Genomic DNA, 16,947 nt, shown 5'->3' on the forward strand with positions numbered 1-16,947 from the left:
GCCCGAGGGTAAATACAGGCCCGAGGGTGAATACAGGCCGGAGGGTGAATACAGGCCCGAGGGTGAATACAGGCCGGAGGGTGAATACAGGCCCGAGGGTGAATACAGGCCCGAGGGTGAATACAGGCCCGAGGGTGAATACAGGCCCGAGGGTGAATACAGGCCCGAGGGTGAATACAGGCCCGAGGGTGAATACAGGCCCGAGGGTGAATACAGGCCCGAGGGTAAATACAGGCCCGAGGGTGAATACAGGCCGGAGGGTGAATACAGGCCCGAGGGTGAATACAGGCCGGAGGGTGAATACAGGCCCGAGGGTGAATACAGGCCCGAGGGTGAATACAGGCCCGAGGGTGAATACAGGCCCGAGGGTGAAGGGGTTAATATTCTTCAGGGTCCGACCGGCGGATGCTCATAAAGGGGCGAGACAGTGAGGAGAGCAGACACTTCTCGTTTTTCTTGTTTCATGTTGTAGAAACTGCGCAGCCTCAGAAAGAATGAGGAAGTGTGAGGAGCGGGAAAGTGAGCGAGAAGACCGCCTGCAACACCGGGACCTGGGGCCAGAGCGAGCCGCGCTGTTACATAGGACTGCAGGTGACATCTGCTACATTATCTGTACTCAGAGAGTTATCACTGTGTTATCTGTGGTGTTACATAGGACTGCAGGTGACATCTGCTACATTATCTGTACTCAGAGAGATATCACTGTGTTATCTGTGGTGTTACATAGGACTGCAGGTGACATCTGCTACATTATCTGTACTCAGAGAGTTATCACTGTGTTATCTGTGGTGTTACATAGGACTGCAGGTGACATCTGCTACATTATCTGTACTCAGAGAGTGATCACTGTGTTATCTGTGGTGTTACATAGGACTGCGGGTGACATCTACTACATTATCTGTACTCAGAGAGTGATCACTGTGTTATCTGTGGTGTTACATAGGACTGCAGGTGACATCTGCTACATTATCTGTACTCAGAGAGAGATCACTGTGTTATCTGTGGTGTTACATAGGACTGCAGGTGACATCTGCTACATTATCTGTACTCAGAGAGTTATCACTGTGTTATCTGTGGTGTTACATAGGACTGCAGGTGACATCTGCTACATTATCTGTACTCAGAGAGAGATCACTGTGTTATCTGTGGTGTTACATAGGACTGCAGGTGACATCTGCTACATTATCTGTACTCAGAGAGTTATCACTGTTATCTGTGGTGTTACATAGGACTGCAGGTGACATCTACTACATTACCTGTACTCAGAGAGAGATCACTGTGTTATCTGTGGTGTTACATAGGACTGCAGGTGACATCTGCTACATTATCTGTACTCAGAGAGAGATCACTGTGTTATCTGTGGTGTTACATAGGACTGCAGGTGACATCTGCTACATTATCTGCACTCAGAGAGTTATCACTGTGTTATCTGTGGCGTTACATAGGACTGCAGGTGACATCTACTACATTATCTGTACTCAGAGAGTTATCACTGTGTTATCTGTGGTGTTACATAGGACTGCAGGTGACATCTACTACGTTATCTGTACTCGGAGAGATATCATTGTGTTATCTGTGGTGTTACATAGGACTGCAGGTGACATCTACATTATCTGCACTCAGAGAGTTATCACTGTGTTATCTGTGGTGTTACATAGGACTGCAGGTGACATCTACTACGTTATCTGTACTCGGAGAGATATCACTGTGTTATCTGTGGTGTTACATAGGACTGCAGGTGACATCTACATTATCTGTACTCAGAGAGTTATCACTGTGTTATCTGTGGTGTTACATAGGACTGCAGGTGACATCTACTACATTATCTGTACTCAGAGAGTTATCACTGTGTTATCTGTAGTGTTACATAGGACTGCAGGTGACATCTACTACATTATCTGTACTCAGAGAGTTATCACTGTGTTATCTGTGGTGTTACATAGGACTGCAGGTGACATCTGCTACATTATCTGTACTCAGAGTTATCACTGTGTTATCTGTGGTGTTACATAGGACTGCAGGTGACATCTACTACATTATCTGCACTCAGAGAGTGATCACTGTGTTATCTGTGGTGTTACATGGGACTGCAGGTGACATCTACTACATTATCTGTACTCAGAGTTATCACTGTGTTATCTGTGGTGTTACATAGGACTGCAGGTGACATCTACTACATTATCTGTACTCAGAGAGTTATCACTGTGTTATCTGTGGTGTTACATAGGACTGCAGGTGACATCTGCTACATTATCTGTACTCAGAGTTATCACTGTGTTATCTGTGGTGTTACATAGGACTGCAGGTGACATCTACTACATTATCTGTACTCAGAGAGAGATCACTGTGTTATCTGTGGTGTTACATAGGACTGCAGGTGACATCTGCTACATTATCTGTACTCAGAGTTATCACTGTGTTATCTGTGGTGTTACATAGGACTGCAGGTGACATCTACTACATTATCTGTACTCAGAGTGATCACTGTGTTATCTGTGGTGTTACATAGGACTGCAGGCGATATCTACTACATTATCTGTACTCAGAGAGATATCACTGTAATCTGTGGTGTTACATAGGACTGCAGGCGATATCTACTACATTATCTGTGCTCAGAGCGTTATCACTGTAATCTGTGGTGTTACATAGGACTGCAGGTGACATCTACTACATTATCTGTGCTCAGAGAGTTATCACTGTGTTATCTGTGGTGTTACATAGGACTGCAGGTGACATCTACTACATTATCTGTGCTCAGAGAGTTATCACTGTGTTATCTGTGGTGTTACATAGGACTGCAGGTAGTATCTATTACATATCTGTGCTGAGTACTGTAACTATGGATACCTGTGCGGCCATGAAGGATCACATATAGTGAGATTCCCAGGCCCAGATTTTACCTCCTCGTGAACTTGAATTTCCACCGGAGATGGATCACTTCCACCTTAGACATCGGAGTTTTCTCCTCTCGCTGAGATGTTGTTCCTTGGATTTCTCGATCCTTCAATAACTGAATGTCAATCTTTATTTGTAAGGGATTTCGGGATCTGTGATTCTACAACTATGGGGACAGAAACTACAAATATCATAAAAATCTTGGGAAACCGTCTGAGTGTCTTGTCCAAGGCCCGTCTAGAAGCCTTCATTGGGGCCCTCTGTGGTCTCCAGGCTCCTCGAGGATGCAACCAAATCCAGACGGACCGACTAAAAGGAAAAACTCCAATGGATGTGGCCGACATTATCATAAATTCCTACACGGTAAAACACGGGCCAGTGAAAGTCAGAGAAGCTCTGAGGAACATCAACGAAAATCAGATTCGGGTTGACCTAGAGAAAGATCTCCGAGGAGGTGAGCAGATTAATAGATCCATTGATTTTATATTATTAGTCATCTTACGCAGGAGCCTTCACTGTTCATACTAGTGACACAGAGGAGGGGACACTCGGAGAAGCCTTCTCCTTCGGAGGGGACACTCGGAGAAGCCTTCTCCTTCGGAGGGGACACTCGGAGAAGCCTTCTCCTTCGGAGGGGACACTCGGAGAAGCCTTCTCCTTCGGAGGGGACACTCGGAGAAGCCTTCTCCTTCGGAGGGGACACTCGGAGAAGCCTTCTCCTTCGGAGGGGACACTCGGAGAAGCCTTCTCCTTCGGAGGGGACACTCGGAGAAGCCTTCTCCTTCGGAGGGGACACTCGGAGAAGCCTTCTCCTTCGGAGGGGACACTCGGAGAAGCCTTCTCCTTCGGAGGGGACACTCGGAGAAGCCTTCTCCTTCGGAGGGGACACTCGGAGAAGCCTTCTCCTTCGGAGGGGACACTCGGAGAAGCCTTCTCCTTCGGAGGGGACACTCGGAGAAGCCTTCTCCTTCGGAGGGGACACTCTGAGAAGCCTTCTCCTTCGGAGGGGACACTCTGAGAAGCCTTCTCCTTCGGAGGGGACACTCTGAGAAGCCTTCTCCTTCGGAGGGGACACTCTGAGAAGCCTTCTCCTTCGGAGGGGACACTCGGAGACGCCTTCTCCTTCGGAGGGGACACTCGGAGACGCCTTCTCCTTCGGAGGGGACACTCGGAGACGCCTTCTCCTTCGGAGGGGACACTCGGAGACGCCTTCTCCTTCGGAGGGGACACTCGGAGACGCCTTCTCCTTCGGAGGGGACACTCGGAGACGCCTTCTCCTTCGGAGGGGACACTCGGAGACGCCTTCTCCTTCGGAGGGGACACTCGGAGACGCCTTCTCCTTCGGAGGGGACACTCGGAGAAGCCTTCTCCTTCGGAGGGGACACTCGGAGACGCCTTCTCCTTCGGAGGGGACACTCGGAGAAGCCTTCTCCTTCGGAGGGGACACTCGGAGAAGCCTTCTCCTTCGGAGGGGACACTCGGAGAAGCCTTCTCCTTCGGAGGGGACACTCGGAGAAGCCTTCTCCTTCGGAGGGGACACTCGGAGAAGCCTTCTCCTTCGGAGGGGACACTCGGAGAAGCCTTCTCCTTCGGAGGGGACACTCGGAGAAGCCTTCTCCTTCGGAGGGGACACTCGGAGAAGCCTTCTCCTTCGGAGGGGACACTCGGAGAAGCCTTCTCCTTCGGAGGGGACACTCGGAGAAGCCTTCTCCTTCGGAGGGGACACTCGGAGAAGCCTTCTCCTTCGGAGGGGACACTCGGAGAAGCCTTCTCCTTCGGAGGGGACACTCGGAGAAGCCTTCTCCTTCGGAGGGGACACTCGGAGAAGCCTTCTCCTTCGGAGGGGACACTCGGAGAAGCCTTCTCCTTCGGAGGGGACACTCGGAGAAGCCTTCTCCTTCGGAGGGGACACTCGGAGAAGCCTTCTCCTTCGGAGGGGACACTCGGAGAAGCCTTCTCCTTCGGAGGGGACACTCGGAGAAGCCTTCTCCTTCGGAGGGGACACTCGGAGAAGCCTTCTCCTTCGGAGGGGACACTCGGAGAAGCCTTCTCCTTCGGAGGGGACACTCGGAGAAGCCTTCTCCTTCGGAGGGGACACTCGGAGAAGCCTTCTCCTTCGGAGGGGACACTCGGAGAAGCCTTCTCCTTCGGAGGGGACACTCGGAGAAGCCTTCTCCTTCGGAGGGGACACTCGGAGAAGCCTTCTCCTTCGGAGGGGACACTCGGAGAAGCCTTCTCCTTCGGAGGGGACACTCGGAGAACCCTTCTCCTTCGGAGGGGACACTCGGAGAACCCTTCTCCTTCGTAGGGGACACTCGGAGAAGCCTTCTCCTTCGGAGGGGACACTCGGAGAAGCCTTCTCCTTCGGAGGGGACACTCGGAGAAGCCTTCTCCTTCGGAGGGGACACTCGGAGAAGCCTTCTCCTTCACATCGTCCATCCAGTGAAAGGTGCAGAATATTTTGAGGTCCTTAAATCACTAAGTAATTCAGTGAGTAATGATTGATTGGAGGGAAGAATGGAGATGACTTTTCCTCGTCTCCCCAATGTCAGAGACTAAAGCCCCACAAACACAATAGATAGCCGTTAGCCGAATGTTTCGTAGCCAGGAACGTTCGGCCCAGATCTCCTATATTCTCTGTTATCTCCAGGAAACAAAAATATCGGCAGCTGAAAATCAGACATGATGGATATTCTCTCCCTCAACCTCACCTGTTGGGGCTGAGTTGGGACCGTCAGCCGACCCCTCTGATATCGACAAGCTTGGCTGACCGTAGTCTAACGTGCATGGGAGGCCTATAGACATATTTCCTAAAAGGGTGATTTATGCAAGAATGGCCCAAAATGGAAGTTAATGAAGACGTTTCGAGTTGTTCATGGGCAGGACTCAAAATGAGTCCACAACCATGAGGAGCAAACGCTATAACTGAACATTTTACTGGAAATTGTAAATCTTTTTTTAGCATTTTTTCCACCTACTATTGAACGCTTCCTACTATGAGGAATACGCGCAATAGATTGTCAGTTCATTCTTCTGCCTACACCGATATCATCAGAGCTCGACCTCACCACATTGGGTTATCCGATAATATGGCTGACTTCATTTTATTAATTGAAGGGATTGTCCAGAAATTGATATCTCGCAAACGTCAATCAAACATGCGGACGTGGAGGAGGTACTCCCTGCTCTTCTTCGGATGTTTTACGACTTCTACATGTGCAGCCACTTTTCCTTTGCAGATCCGGATGACTGGAAGTCCGACTGCTGGACCACAGCTTGTCGGTGACATGATGTGTTTCTTTTATCTTAACAGATAAAAATGAAAAGAAAAACCCAAAAGAAGCTGAGCCAGGTGAGTGTAATATCAGACTGATGAAGCTGATGATTAAACTGATTCAGTCCAGGGGCAGACAGTAGAAAGGTCCTAGATGTGGTGACCACCATCCATGGTCGTTGGGGCAGACAGTAGAAAGGTCCTAGATGTGGTGACCACTATCCATGGTCATTGGGGCAGACAGTAGAAAGGTCCTAGATGTGGTGACCACCATCCATGGTCATTGGGGCAGACAGTAGAAAGGCCCTAGATGTGGTGACCACCATCCATGGTCATTGGGGCAGACAGTAAAAAGGTCCTAGATGTGGTGACCACCATCCATGGTCATTGGGGCAGACAGTAGAAAGGTCCTAGATGTGGTGACCACCATCCATGGTCATTGGGGCAGACAGTAGAAAGGTCCTAGATGTGGTGACCACCATCCATGGTCTGTAGGGGTCGGTGCTAAAATCTAGAGAAGTAGTCAATAGATCAGGGTTGTCGGAAGTCAGATATTAGCTACACTCTTCTCAGTACAAAGTTGGAGTTGGCTCAGTAAAGGAGAACGCTTTGGGTTGTCAGGTTTCAATCACATCATCTATGAGTCTGTTATCAAACATTAAAAGAGAAGGTTACGGCAAAGGTTCCCCTGGGTATTGACCTTATGAGACTGCGGTGGGGCTGGTAACAGTGGTCTCCTTAAGGGCGTAAACGAGGGTGGACGGACAAATTGGCAGATCTCCTTTTTTTACTAAATACCAGTGATCTTACTGAAAAAATGCGCTGGAGCAAACTACGTCATATTTCCTACGAAGGACGGGAATCGTAAAAACAGACCGATATCTGATATAAATGATAAGACATGTGCTTCGGCATAGGAGGTCACTCCTCCACCACTAAGGCTACGTTCAGACTAGCGTTGTGCGCCGCTGCGTCGGCGACGCAACGCACAACGTACGCAAAAACGCACGCAAAAACGCAGCGTTTTGCGACGCGTGCGTCGTTTTTTGCCGAAAATCGCACGCAAGAAAAATGCAACTTGTTGCGTTTTCTTAGTCCGACGCTTACGGCAAAAAAGACGCATGCGTCGCAAAACGCAACAAACAAAAACGCATGCGTCCCCCATGTTAAACATAGGGGCGCATGACGCGTGCGTCGCCGCTGCGTCGCCCGACGCTAACCCGACGCACACTAGCACAACGCTAGTCTGAACGTAGCCTAAGCCCTATTTACTTAAAATAAACTGCAGAAGGGAGCAGATTCTTAGGCAAATGTAAAATTTGCTAAAGTTTTATAATTTTTGCCCAATTTATATCTCAAGTCGTCCAGTCGCCGTCCCCAAGCTCATGGCTTCTTCATCATTCTTCCCGCTATGAAATTTGTTTTGCATTTTTTTTTTTTTCTGTTTCATGTATGAAGCTCCTCGGACGAGCGGTGGACAGGTCAGTGCCGAGGAGCCGGAGAAGATTATAAAAGCCGGATATAGACCTAAGCCGACTGTGACCGTACAACCCACGGTGGTCGAGACAGAATGTGAATCGGGGACAAGCCAACAAACTGAAGAAATCAAACCCAAAAGAGGAAGAAAGCCAAAAAACGGTAAACAGCCGTAGAGCGTTGGGTGGTGTGGAGCGGCATAATGTTGGCATTGGATGGGGTCTATGAGCAAATTTCATATTCATTTAAAAGTGTTCTCCAGATGTGACCTCTTCTGCTGGACGATCGCGGCCACATAACTGTGGATGACAGTGTTATTAGTGGAGTCATGAGCAGGTTACACCTATGTAACCTAAATAAGTAATACCATTAAAAAGTGGGAAAAAAAATCCAAACCGAATTCTCCAACGCTTCCATTTTAATCATTCGCTTAAATGTTGTCCAAGTTACATATCAGTAATAGTTGCCGCCCAGTAGATCCCACTCACATTCGGGACGTCTCCGTCGTTCTTTGTGTTACTTTTTTCTGTTTCATGTATGAAGCTCCTCGGACGAGCGGTGGACGGGTCAGTGCCGAGGAGCCGGAGAAGATCACAGGAGCAGGAGATAGTCCTAATCCGGCCATGACCGTACAACCTGCGGGGGCCGATACGGGGTGTGAACCGGGGACAAGACAACGACCTGGTGAAGAAATCAAACCTAAAAGAGGATGGAAGCCAAAAACTGGTAAACGGCCGAGTAGCATCGGGTGGTACACAATGATATTTTATTGGATGGGGGGAGTGTTATTGAGTAAAGGTCACATTTTGGAAGTTTGGTTATATTCTTAGTCCATTAGTGTTCCCCAGACGTGACCTCTTCTGCTGGACGATCGCGGCCACATAACGGCAGATGACGATGTTATTCAAGGAGCCCTGAGCAGGTTACACTTTTGTCTGTGCAGAGCCAACAACCACGGAGAAGTCACCTGTGAAAGCCCAAACCTCCGGTGGAGCTGCGGGAGGCAAACGTGCGAGAGAGGAGCCAAGAGAGGAAGATGGGAAACCAAAAAGAGCAAGAAAGCCACCGACGAGCAGTCAGAAATGTATGGAGAAGACAGTCATGTGCGGGGAAGCAGGAGGGCGGCAGCACAGGAGTAACGAGGGGAGAAGATTGGGGGCACAAGAGTGTTCGGTGGGAGGCTGTGGAGAAGGATAATGCGGCAGTCTGTTGAAGAGTCTCGTAAGGGTGTAAATGAGATTCTGGCCGGACTACGGAATAAAAAGTGGATTTTTTTTTTACCAAACCGTATTCTCCACAAAGTTTTCCATTTTATTCTTTCACCTAAATTTTGTCCAAGTTACATAATAGTTGCCCCCCAGGAGATCCCACTCACATTCGGGACGTCTCTGTCATTCTTTATGTTCCTCTTTCTTTCTGTTTCATGTATGAAGCTCCTCGGACGAGCGGTGGACGGGTCAGTGCCGAGGAGCCGGAGAAGATCACAGGAGCAGGAGATAGTCCTAAGCCGGCCATGACCGTACAACCCGCGGGGGCCGATACGGGGTGTGAACCGGGGACAAGACAACGACCTGGTGAAGAAATCAAACCTAAAAGAGGACGGAAGCCAAAAACTGGTAAACGGCCCAGTAGCATCGGGTGATACTAATTAACATTCTGTTGGTTTTTAAGTAAAGGTCACATTTTGGAAGTTTGGTTATATTCCTAGTCTATTAGTGTTCCCCAGACGTGACCTCTTCTGCTGGACGATCGTGGCCACATATGGAGTCCTGAGCAGGTTACACTTATGTCTGTGCAGAGCCAACAACCACGGAGAAGTCACCTGTGAAAGCCCAAACCTCCGGTGGAGCTGCGGGAGGCAAACGTGCGAGAAAGGAGCCGAGAGAGGAAGATGAGAAACCAAAAACAGCAAGTAAGCCTCCAACGAGCAGTAAAGGAACTGTCGGATTTGTGACCAGTCTGCTGAAAAATCACCTATTATTGAAATCAGGCTACAAATCTTTGTTAATGTTTTTTTTTTTCCTATATCACAAGCTTAATTAAAAAAAAGAAATTTAGCAATTTTCTCACTGGCCACCTGGGTTATTTTAGACTCATACTTCATATTCATTCCAGAAGAGTTTTCAGCAGACTCCTTATCATCAGAGGCAGGTTTCCAATGACTGATTATCTCCATACACAGCTAATAACACGGGATCCATGAATCATAGTAGGCGACGTCACAGCTCCCCTGCTCCTCCTCCCTTCACATTGACCTTTGCACATGCTCATCAGATGCTACAATACAAAAGATAGAATCACAGTCTGTTCATTGCTGCTAATGTTCATGTTGTATACTGAAAACCCAGGAGGTTAGAGTCTAAAAAAGCCCCATTGGCCGGTGTGAAAATTGCAAGATTTTTATTTTTTAGATTTAATACAGATTGTGATTTAGAAAATAAAACACTGTAAAAAAGAAAAAAAAGCAAAAAACAAAAACGTTTCATTAAAAAACCTGATTTATACAATAGGTAATTTTCTGATGGCAGCTTCCCCTCAAGGGGTTGTCCAAGAATTATTCTCTTTGCTAAAAAGGCTTGTCTGGGGTAAAAATGACCAACTGAGCCTTACTGATTGCTGACAGGCTGCTGCGGTGATGTCACTACTACAGCACATGTCACCGCTGCAGCCTGTCAGCGAACACCGGGGCAGTGGAGGAAAGCCGGAACTGGGGCAGCGGAGGAGCGCTAGCAACAAGGGAGAGCGAACACCGGGGCAGTGGAGGAGAGCCGGCACTGGGGCAGCAGAGGAGCGCTAGCAACAAGGGAGAGCGAACACCGGGGCAGCGGAGGAAAGCCGGAACTGGGGCAGTAGAGGAGCGCTAGCAACAAGGGAGAGCGAACACCAGGGCCGCGGAGGGAAGTCGGCAGTGGGGGAGAGCCGGAACTGGGGCAGCAGAAGAGCGCCAGCAACAAGGGAGAGCGAACACCGGGGCCGCGGAGAAGAGCCGGAACTGGGGCAGGAGAGGAGCGCTAGCAACAAGGGAGAGCGAACACCGGGGCCGCGGAGAAGAGCCGGAACTGGGGCAGGAGAGGAGCGCTAGCAACAAGGGAGAGCGAACACCGGGGCAGCGGAGAAGAGCCGGAACTGGGGCAGCAGAGGAGCGCTAGCAACAAGGGAGAGCGAACACCGGGGCAGCGGAGAAGAGCCGGAACTGGGGCAGCAGAGGAGTGATAGCAACAAGGTAGAGCGAACACTGGGGCAGTGGAGGAAAGCCGGCACTGGGGCAGCAGAGGAGTGATAGCAACAAGGGAGAGCGAACACCGGGGCAGTGGAGGAAAGTCGGCAGCGGGGGAGAGCCAGCTCTGGGGCAGCAGAGGAGCGCCAGCAAAGAGGGAGAGCGAACACTGGGGCCGCGGAGGAAAGCCGGCAGCGGGGGAGAGCCAGCTCTGGGGCAGCAGAGGAGCGCCAGCAAAGAGGGAGAGTCGGCACTAGGGCAGCAGAGGAGAGCTAGCAACAAGGGAGAGCGAACACTGGGGCCGTGGAGGACAGCTGACAATGGGGCAGAAGAGGAGCGCCAGCAGAGAGGGAGAGTCGGCACTGAGGCAGCGGAGGTGAGCAGGCACTGGGGCAGCAGAGGAGCGCCAGCAAAGAGGGAGAGTCGGCACTGAGGCAGTGGAGAAGTGGTAGCAACAAGGGAGAGCAAACACTGGGGCAGCGGGGGAGAGTCGGCACTGGGGCAGTGGAGGAGAGCCACCTCTGGGGCAGTGAAGGAGCACTGGCAATGAGGGACAGCCAACACTGGGGCAGCAGAGGAGCGCTAGCAACAGGGGAGAGCAAACACTGGGGCAGCGGGGGAGAGTCGGCACTGGGGCATTGGAATAAAGCCGGCAGCGAGGGAGAGTCGGCACTGGGGCATTGGAATAAAGCCGGCAGCGAGGGAGAGTTGGCACTGGGGCATTGGAGGAAAGCCAGCAGCGAGTGGGAGTCGGCACTGGGGCATTGGAGGAAAGCCAGCAGCAGGAGAGAGCCGGCTCTGGGGCATTGGAGGAAAGCCAGCAGCGAGGGAGAGTCGGCACTGGGGCATTGGAGGAAAGCCAGCAGCAGGGGAGAGTCGGCACTGGGGCATTGGAGGAAAGCCAGCAGCGAGGGAGAGTCGGCACTGGGGCATTGGAGGAAAGCCAGCAGCGAGGGAGAGTCGGCATTGGAGGAGAGTCGGCACTGGGGTATTGGAGGAAAGCCAGCAGCGAGGGAGAGTCGGCACTGGGGTATTGGAGGAAAGCCAGCAGCGAGGGAGAGTTGGCACTGGGCAGCGGAAGAGCACTAGCAACAAGGGAGAGCAAACACTGGGGCAGCGGAGGAAAGCCAGCAGCAGGGGAGAGCCGGCTCTGGGGCAGTGAAGGAGCGCTAGCAGCGGGAAATTGTCAGCATTGGGGCAGTGGAGGAGCGCTAGCAACAAGGGAGAGCAAACACTGAGGAAGCGGAGGAGAGCCGGCTCTGGGGCAGTGAAGGAGTGCTAGCAGCGAAGGAGAGCCGCATCTGGGGCAGTGAAGGAGCACTAGCAGCGGAGGAGAGCTGGCTCTGGGGCAGTGAAGGAGAGCTAGCAGCGAAGTGAAGGAGAGCTAGCAGCGAAGTGAAGGAGAGCTAGCAGTGGGAAATTGTCAGCATTGGGGCAGTGGAGGAGCGCTAGCAACAAGGGAGCGCAAACACTGAGGAAGCAGGGGAGAGTTGGCACTGGGGCAGAGGAGAGCCGGCAGCGGAGGAGAGCCGGCTCTGGGGCAGTGAAGGAGCGCTAGCAGCGGGAAAGGGTCAGCACTGGGGCAGTGGAGGAGAGCCGTCAACGGGGCAGGGGTGGGTGAGCCAAGCTCTGTTTGCCATTTTGTTCCTAGGCAAATTAACAGGTCATATTCTACCAGTTCTTGAACCATGGTGCCTACAGTCCAAAGGATAAAAGGACAAAATAATAAATGACCTTGACAGACAAGCCGCGGCGACTTGTTCCAGGAATTTACGTGCTTATAAATGTTGCTAGTATTCGGTCATTATATTTTCTAATGCAGCCTCAATATCTGGCAGAGAACAGCGATAAATCTTTTATAAATTAGTGACCAGGACCGCCGAGAACAAGGTGAAGTTGTTGGAAGATGCAGAATTTGGTAAATCCTCTACTTGATGAGAGATTGAGAACATCCAAGTCTGCATCTTTTCTTGCTCGGGGGGATTTTGTCCAATCTCTGTCTCTCTCGTGGTGCTTTTGGGATTTTGCAGGGTTTTTTAATGATGGGAAGGTGTCCTTAGATATTGTGGAGGCTGCTTCACCCTCCGAACTCCTCACCTTTGTTACTCTCTGGAGCTGCTCGGCACAAGAGCTCACAATCTGATAAACCAAGGCTGGTTTTGCAATTCAGGAATGCGAGGAAAATAATGGGTTTATTGAAAGTCAACGCAGAAGAATCTTCTGCAGAGTCTGGGATTTAATGTCAAAACATTTAATGTCTAACACACTTAAGATATTTCCACAGGATAAGCCATAAATGTATGATGGTTCCATGGCCGGGATCCACATCTGCTTTCGAGAACATGGTTGACAGTAGAGAAGGAGCTGGGCGTGCGCATCTTTCTTCATTCATTGTCGGGATTCCTCCCATACCGGTGAATAGAGAGAGCCATGGAAATGCAGCCAACTCCTCACTAGCGAGCACATGACCCGGCCCCGCAGGTCCCAGAGGTGGATATACCTCGGTGCCTAAACATGTGGGTCCATCATCACTAGCGAGCACAAGACCCGGCCCCGCAGGTCCCAGGGGTGGATATGCCTCGGTGCCTAAACACGTGGGTCCATCATCACTAGCGAGCACATGACCCGGCCCCGCAGGTCCCAGGGGTGGATATGCCTCGGTGCCTAAACACGTGGGTCCATCATCACTAGTGAGCACATGACCCGGCCCCGTAGGTCCCAGAGGTGGATACGCCTCGGTGCCTAAACACGTGGGTCCATCATCACTAGTGAGCACATGACCCGGCCCCGCAGGTCCCAGAGGAGGATGTGCCTCGGTGCCTAAACACACATGAGTCCATCATCACTAGCGAGCACATGACCCGGCCCTGCAGGTCCCAGAGGTGGATATGCCTTGGTGCCTAAACACGTGGGTCCATCATCACTAGCGAGCACATGACCCGGCCCTGCAGGTCCCAGAGGTGGATGTGCCTCAGTGCCTAAACACACATGGGTCCATCATCACTAGCGAGCACATGACCCGACCCCGCAGGTCCCAGAGGTGGATGTGCCTCGGTGCCTAAACACACGTGGTTCCATCATCACTAGCGAGCACATGACCCGGCCCCGCAGGTCCCAAAGGTGGATACGCCTCGGTGCCTAAACATGTGGGTCCATCATCACTAGTGAGCACATGACCCGGCCCCGTAGGTCCCAGAGGTGGATACGCCTCGGTGCCTAAACACGTGGGTCCATCATCACTAGCGAGCACATGACCTGGCCCCGCAGGTCCCAGAGGTGGATACGCCTCGGTGCCTAAACACATGGGTCCATCATCACAAGTGAGCACATGACCCGGCCCCGCAGATCCCAGAGGTGGATGTGCCTCAGTGCCTAAACACACATGGGTCCATCATCACTAGTGAGCACATGACCCGGCCCCACAGGTCCCAGAGGTGGATGTGCCTCGGTGCCTAAACACGTGGGTCCATCATCACTAGCGAGCACATGACCCGGCCCTGCAGGTCCCAGAGGTGGATGTGCCGCGGTGGGTCCATCATCACTAGCGAGCACATGACCCGGCCCCGCAGGTCCCAGAGGTGGATATGCCTCGGTGCCTAAACACACATGGGTCCATCATCACTAGCGAGCACATGACCCGGCCCCGCAGGTCCCAGAGGTGGATATGCCTCGGTGCCTAAACACGTGGGTCCATCATCACTAGCGAGCACATGACCCGGCCCCACAGGTCACAGAGGTGGATATGCCTTGGTGCCTAAACACGTGGGTCCATCATCACTAGTGAGCACAAGACCCGGCCCCGCAGGTCCCAGAGGTGGATACGCCTCGGTGCCTAAACACATGGGTCCATCATCACAAGTGAGCACATGACCCGGCCCCACAGGTCCCAGAGGAGGATGTGCCTCAGTGCCTAAACACACATGGGTCCATCATCACTAGTGAGCACATGACCCGGCCCCACAGGTCCCAGAGGTGGATGTGCCTCGGTGCCTAAACACATGGGTCCATCATCACAAGTGAGCACATGACCCGGCCCCGCAGGTCCCAGAGGAGGATGTGCCTCAGTGCCTAAACACACATGGGTCCATCATCACTAGTGAGCACATGACCCGGCCCCACAGGTCCCAGAGGTGGATACGCCTCGGTGCCTAAACACACATGGGTCCATCATCACTAGCGAGCACATGACCCGGCCCCGCAGGTCCCAGAGGAGGATGTGCCTCAGTGCCTAAACACACATGGGTCCATCATCACTAGCGAGCACATGACCCGGCCCCGCAGGTCCCAGAGGTGGATGTGCCTCGGTGCCTAAACACGTGGGTCATCATCACTAGCGAGCACATGACCCGGCCCCGCAGGTCCCAGAGGTGGATATGCCTCGGTGCCTAAACACGTGGGTCCATCATCACTAGCGAGCACATGACCCGGCCCCGCAGGTCCCAGAGGTGGATATGCCTCGGTGCCTAAACACGTGGCTCCATCATCACTAGCGAGCACATGACCCGGCCCCACAGGTCCCAGAGGTGGATGTGCCTCAGTGCCTAAACACACATGGGTCCATCATCACTAGCGAGCACATGACCCGGCCCCGCAGGTCCCAGAGGTGGATATGCCTCGGTGCCTAAACACGTGGGTCTATAGTTGGGTTTTTATAGATGCAGCTTTAATGAAATACCTTAAAAAAATTCTTCATCAGCTCTTTTTTTTGTAATGATATTTTCTTCATTTTCCACAGATAAGAATAATTTTGTGAATGAAAATCGAAACAACCTAATAAAGTTAATCACACAAGTGGATCCAGTTCTGGATGATCTTCTGGAGGAAGGATTCCTTACACGGGAGCAATACGACAGCATCTGGAGAAAAGGCAGCAGTCAGGAGAGGATGAGACTACTCCTTAACTCTGCGGATCACGAAGATAATGATAAATTCCTGCCTGTTTTGGAGAAGCATTATCCCACCGTCATTAAGACTCTGAAAAAAAAATTCTACTTGGAAAAGTAGTAGTCAGCTAAATAAGAAAGTGTCATGAGACCCGGCTGTAAGTCATCGTGTACTGACCTCGGGCTACGGCTTAATCTTTAAAGGATTTGTCACACAAAGTCTAGAAGAAAAATTCCAGATCTTCCAGAAGTCGTTGGAAAGTCACCAACGCGACCAATATAGACTCATCCCAACAGCAAATCTTTGTAACTCCGAATCTTGACCACATGGATCATTGGTTTGATAAATGCCCCAACTGGCTGAAACGTTCCCAGTTATGCAACTTGTCCCAATTTATAAGAAATTCCACTTCCTCTCAAAAAGAATTTTCCAAAATTTCTTCTTTAATAATTGAAAACTTTTTTTAATGTTTTTTTTTTTTTTTTTAAATTAAAACTGTGCTCGTTCCTTGGCTCAAAAAAAGAGTCTTTGATGTTGAGTGTGGTATTTAACTCAATGATGTCGTTAAGGTCCCAGTTCGTCATTTTCTTTTTTACCGAAAACGTTTGCCAAAAAAAAAATCAGAAAATGAACCGTAATTGTGGAGGAAATAGCGACTTTATTGAAAGTAAAAAATCTTCGTACGTTCAGAATCTGGGATCTAATATCAACTTTGTTTTGGACATTTTCCTTAAAGCAGTTGCTCTTTCTAATATATTTCCACAGGATAAGCCATAATTGTGTGATGGGTCCATGGCCGGGATCCACATCCGCCTTCGAGAACATGGTTGACCGTAGAGAAGAAGCCGGGCGCGTGCGTGTCGGGATTCCTCCCATATAGCTGAATAGAGAGCACATGACTCGGCCCCGCAGGTCCCAGAGGTGTCACTTATAACATCCCTTGGATAGGCCAGCTTAGGATCTCTCCAGTCAAATTGTCGAAAAAGGTTTACGACAATTCTTGGCTTCTCTTTTTTCCAGTCCTATAAAGAGATCATTAATATAATGATATAAATAGAGTTACTCTATAATCAGAGATTAAGGAGATGGAACATACAGCGGCCTGTGAGATTATTCACCCCCTCGGCTATTTAACTATTTTATTACATTTCAACCTGTGTGTAAATATTTTTCTAATATGATTTGTGTGTGATGCGTCAGC

The 16,947-nt window shown here is 50.8% G+C and overlaps 1 protein-coding gene across 2 annotated transcripts; it reads left to right on the plus strand.

Annotated features, from left to right (window-relative positions):
• The first annotated feature begins 487 nt into the window (after positions 1-487).
• On the plus strand, positions 488-16,271 carry LOC138645609 (uncharacterized). 2 transcript variants are annotated; one of them, XM_069735039.1, is made up of 9 exons: positions 488-591; positions 3,036-3,349; positions 6,209-6,247; positions 7,628-7,807; positions 8,189-8,371; positions 8,589-8,729; positions 9,079-9,261; positions 9,444-9,557; positions 15,598-16,271. In XM_069735039.1, exons 2-9 carry the CDS (start codon positions 3,064-3,066, stop codon positions 15,864-15,866), a joined length of 1,395 nt encoding a protein of 464 aa, XP_069591140.1. In that variant the 5' UTR covers positions 488-591; positions 3,036-3,063; the 3' UTR covers positions 15,867-16,271. The 2 variants fall into 2 exon arrangements, with proteins under 2 accessions (XP_069591140.1, XP_069591141.1); XM_069735040.1 differs by lacking the exon at positions 3,036-3,349.
• Positions 16,272-16,947: the final 676 nt, after the last annotated feature.

This window comes from Ranitomeya imitator, chromosome 7 (genome assembly GCF_032444005.1).
Source record: "Ranitomeya imitator isolate aRanImi1 chromosome 7, aRanImi1.pri, whole genome shotgun sequence".
In the NCBI taxonomy this organism is placed as follows: domain Eukaryota; kingdom Metazoa; phylum Chordata; class Amphibia; order Anura; family Dendrobatidae; genus Ranitomeya; species Ranitomeya imitator.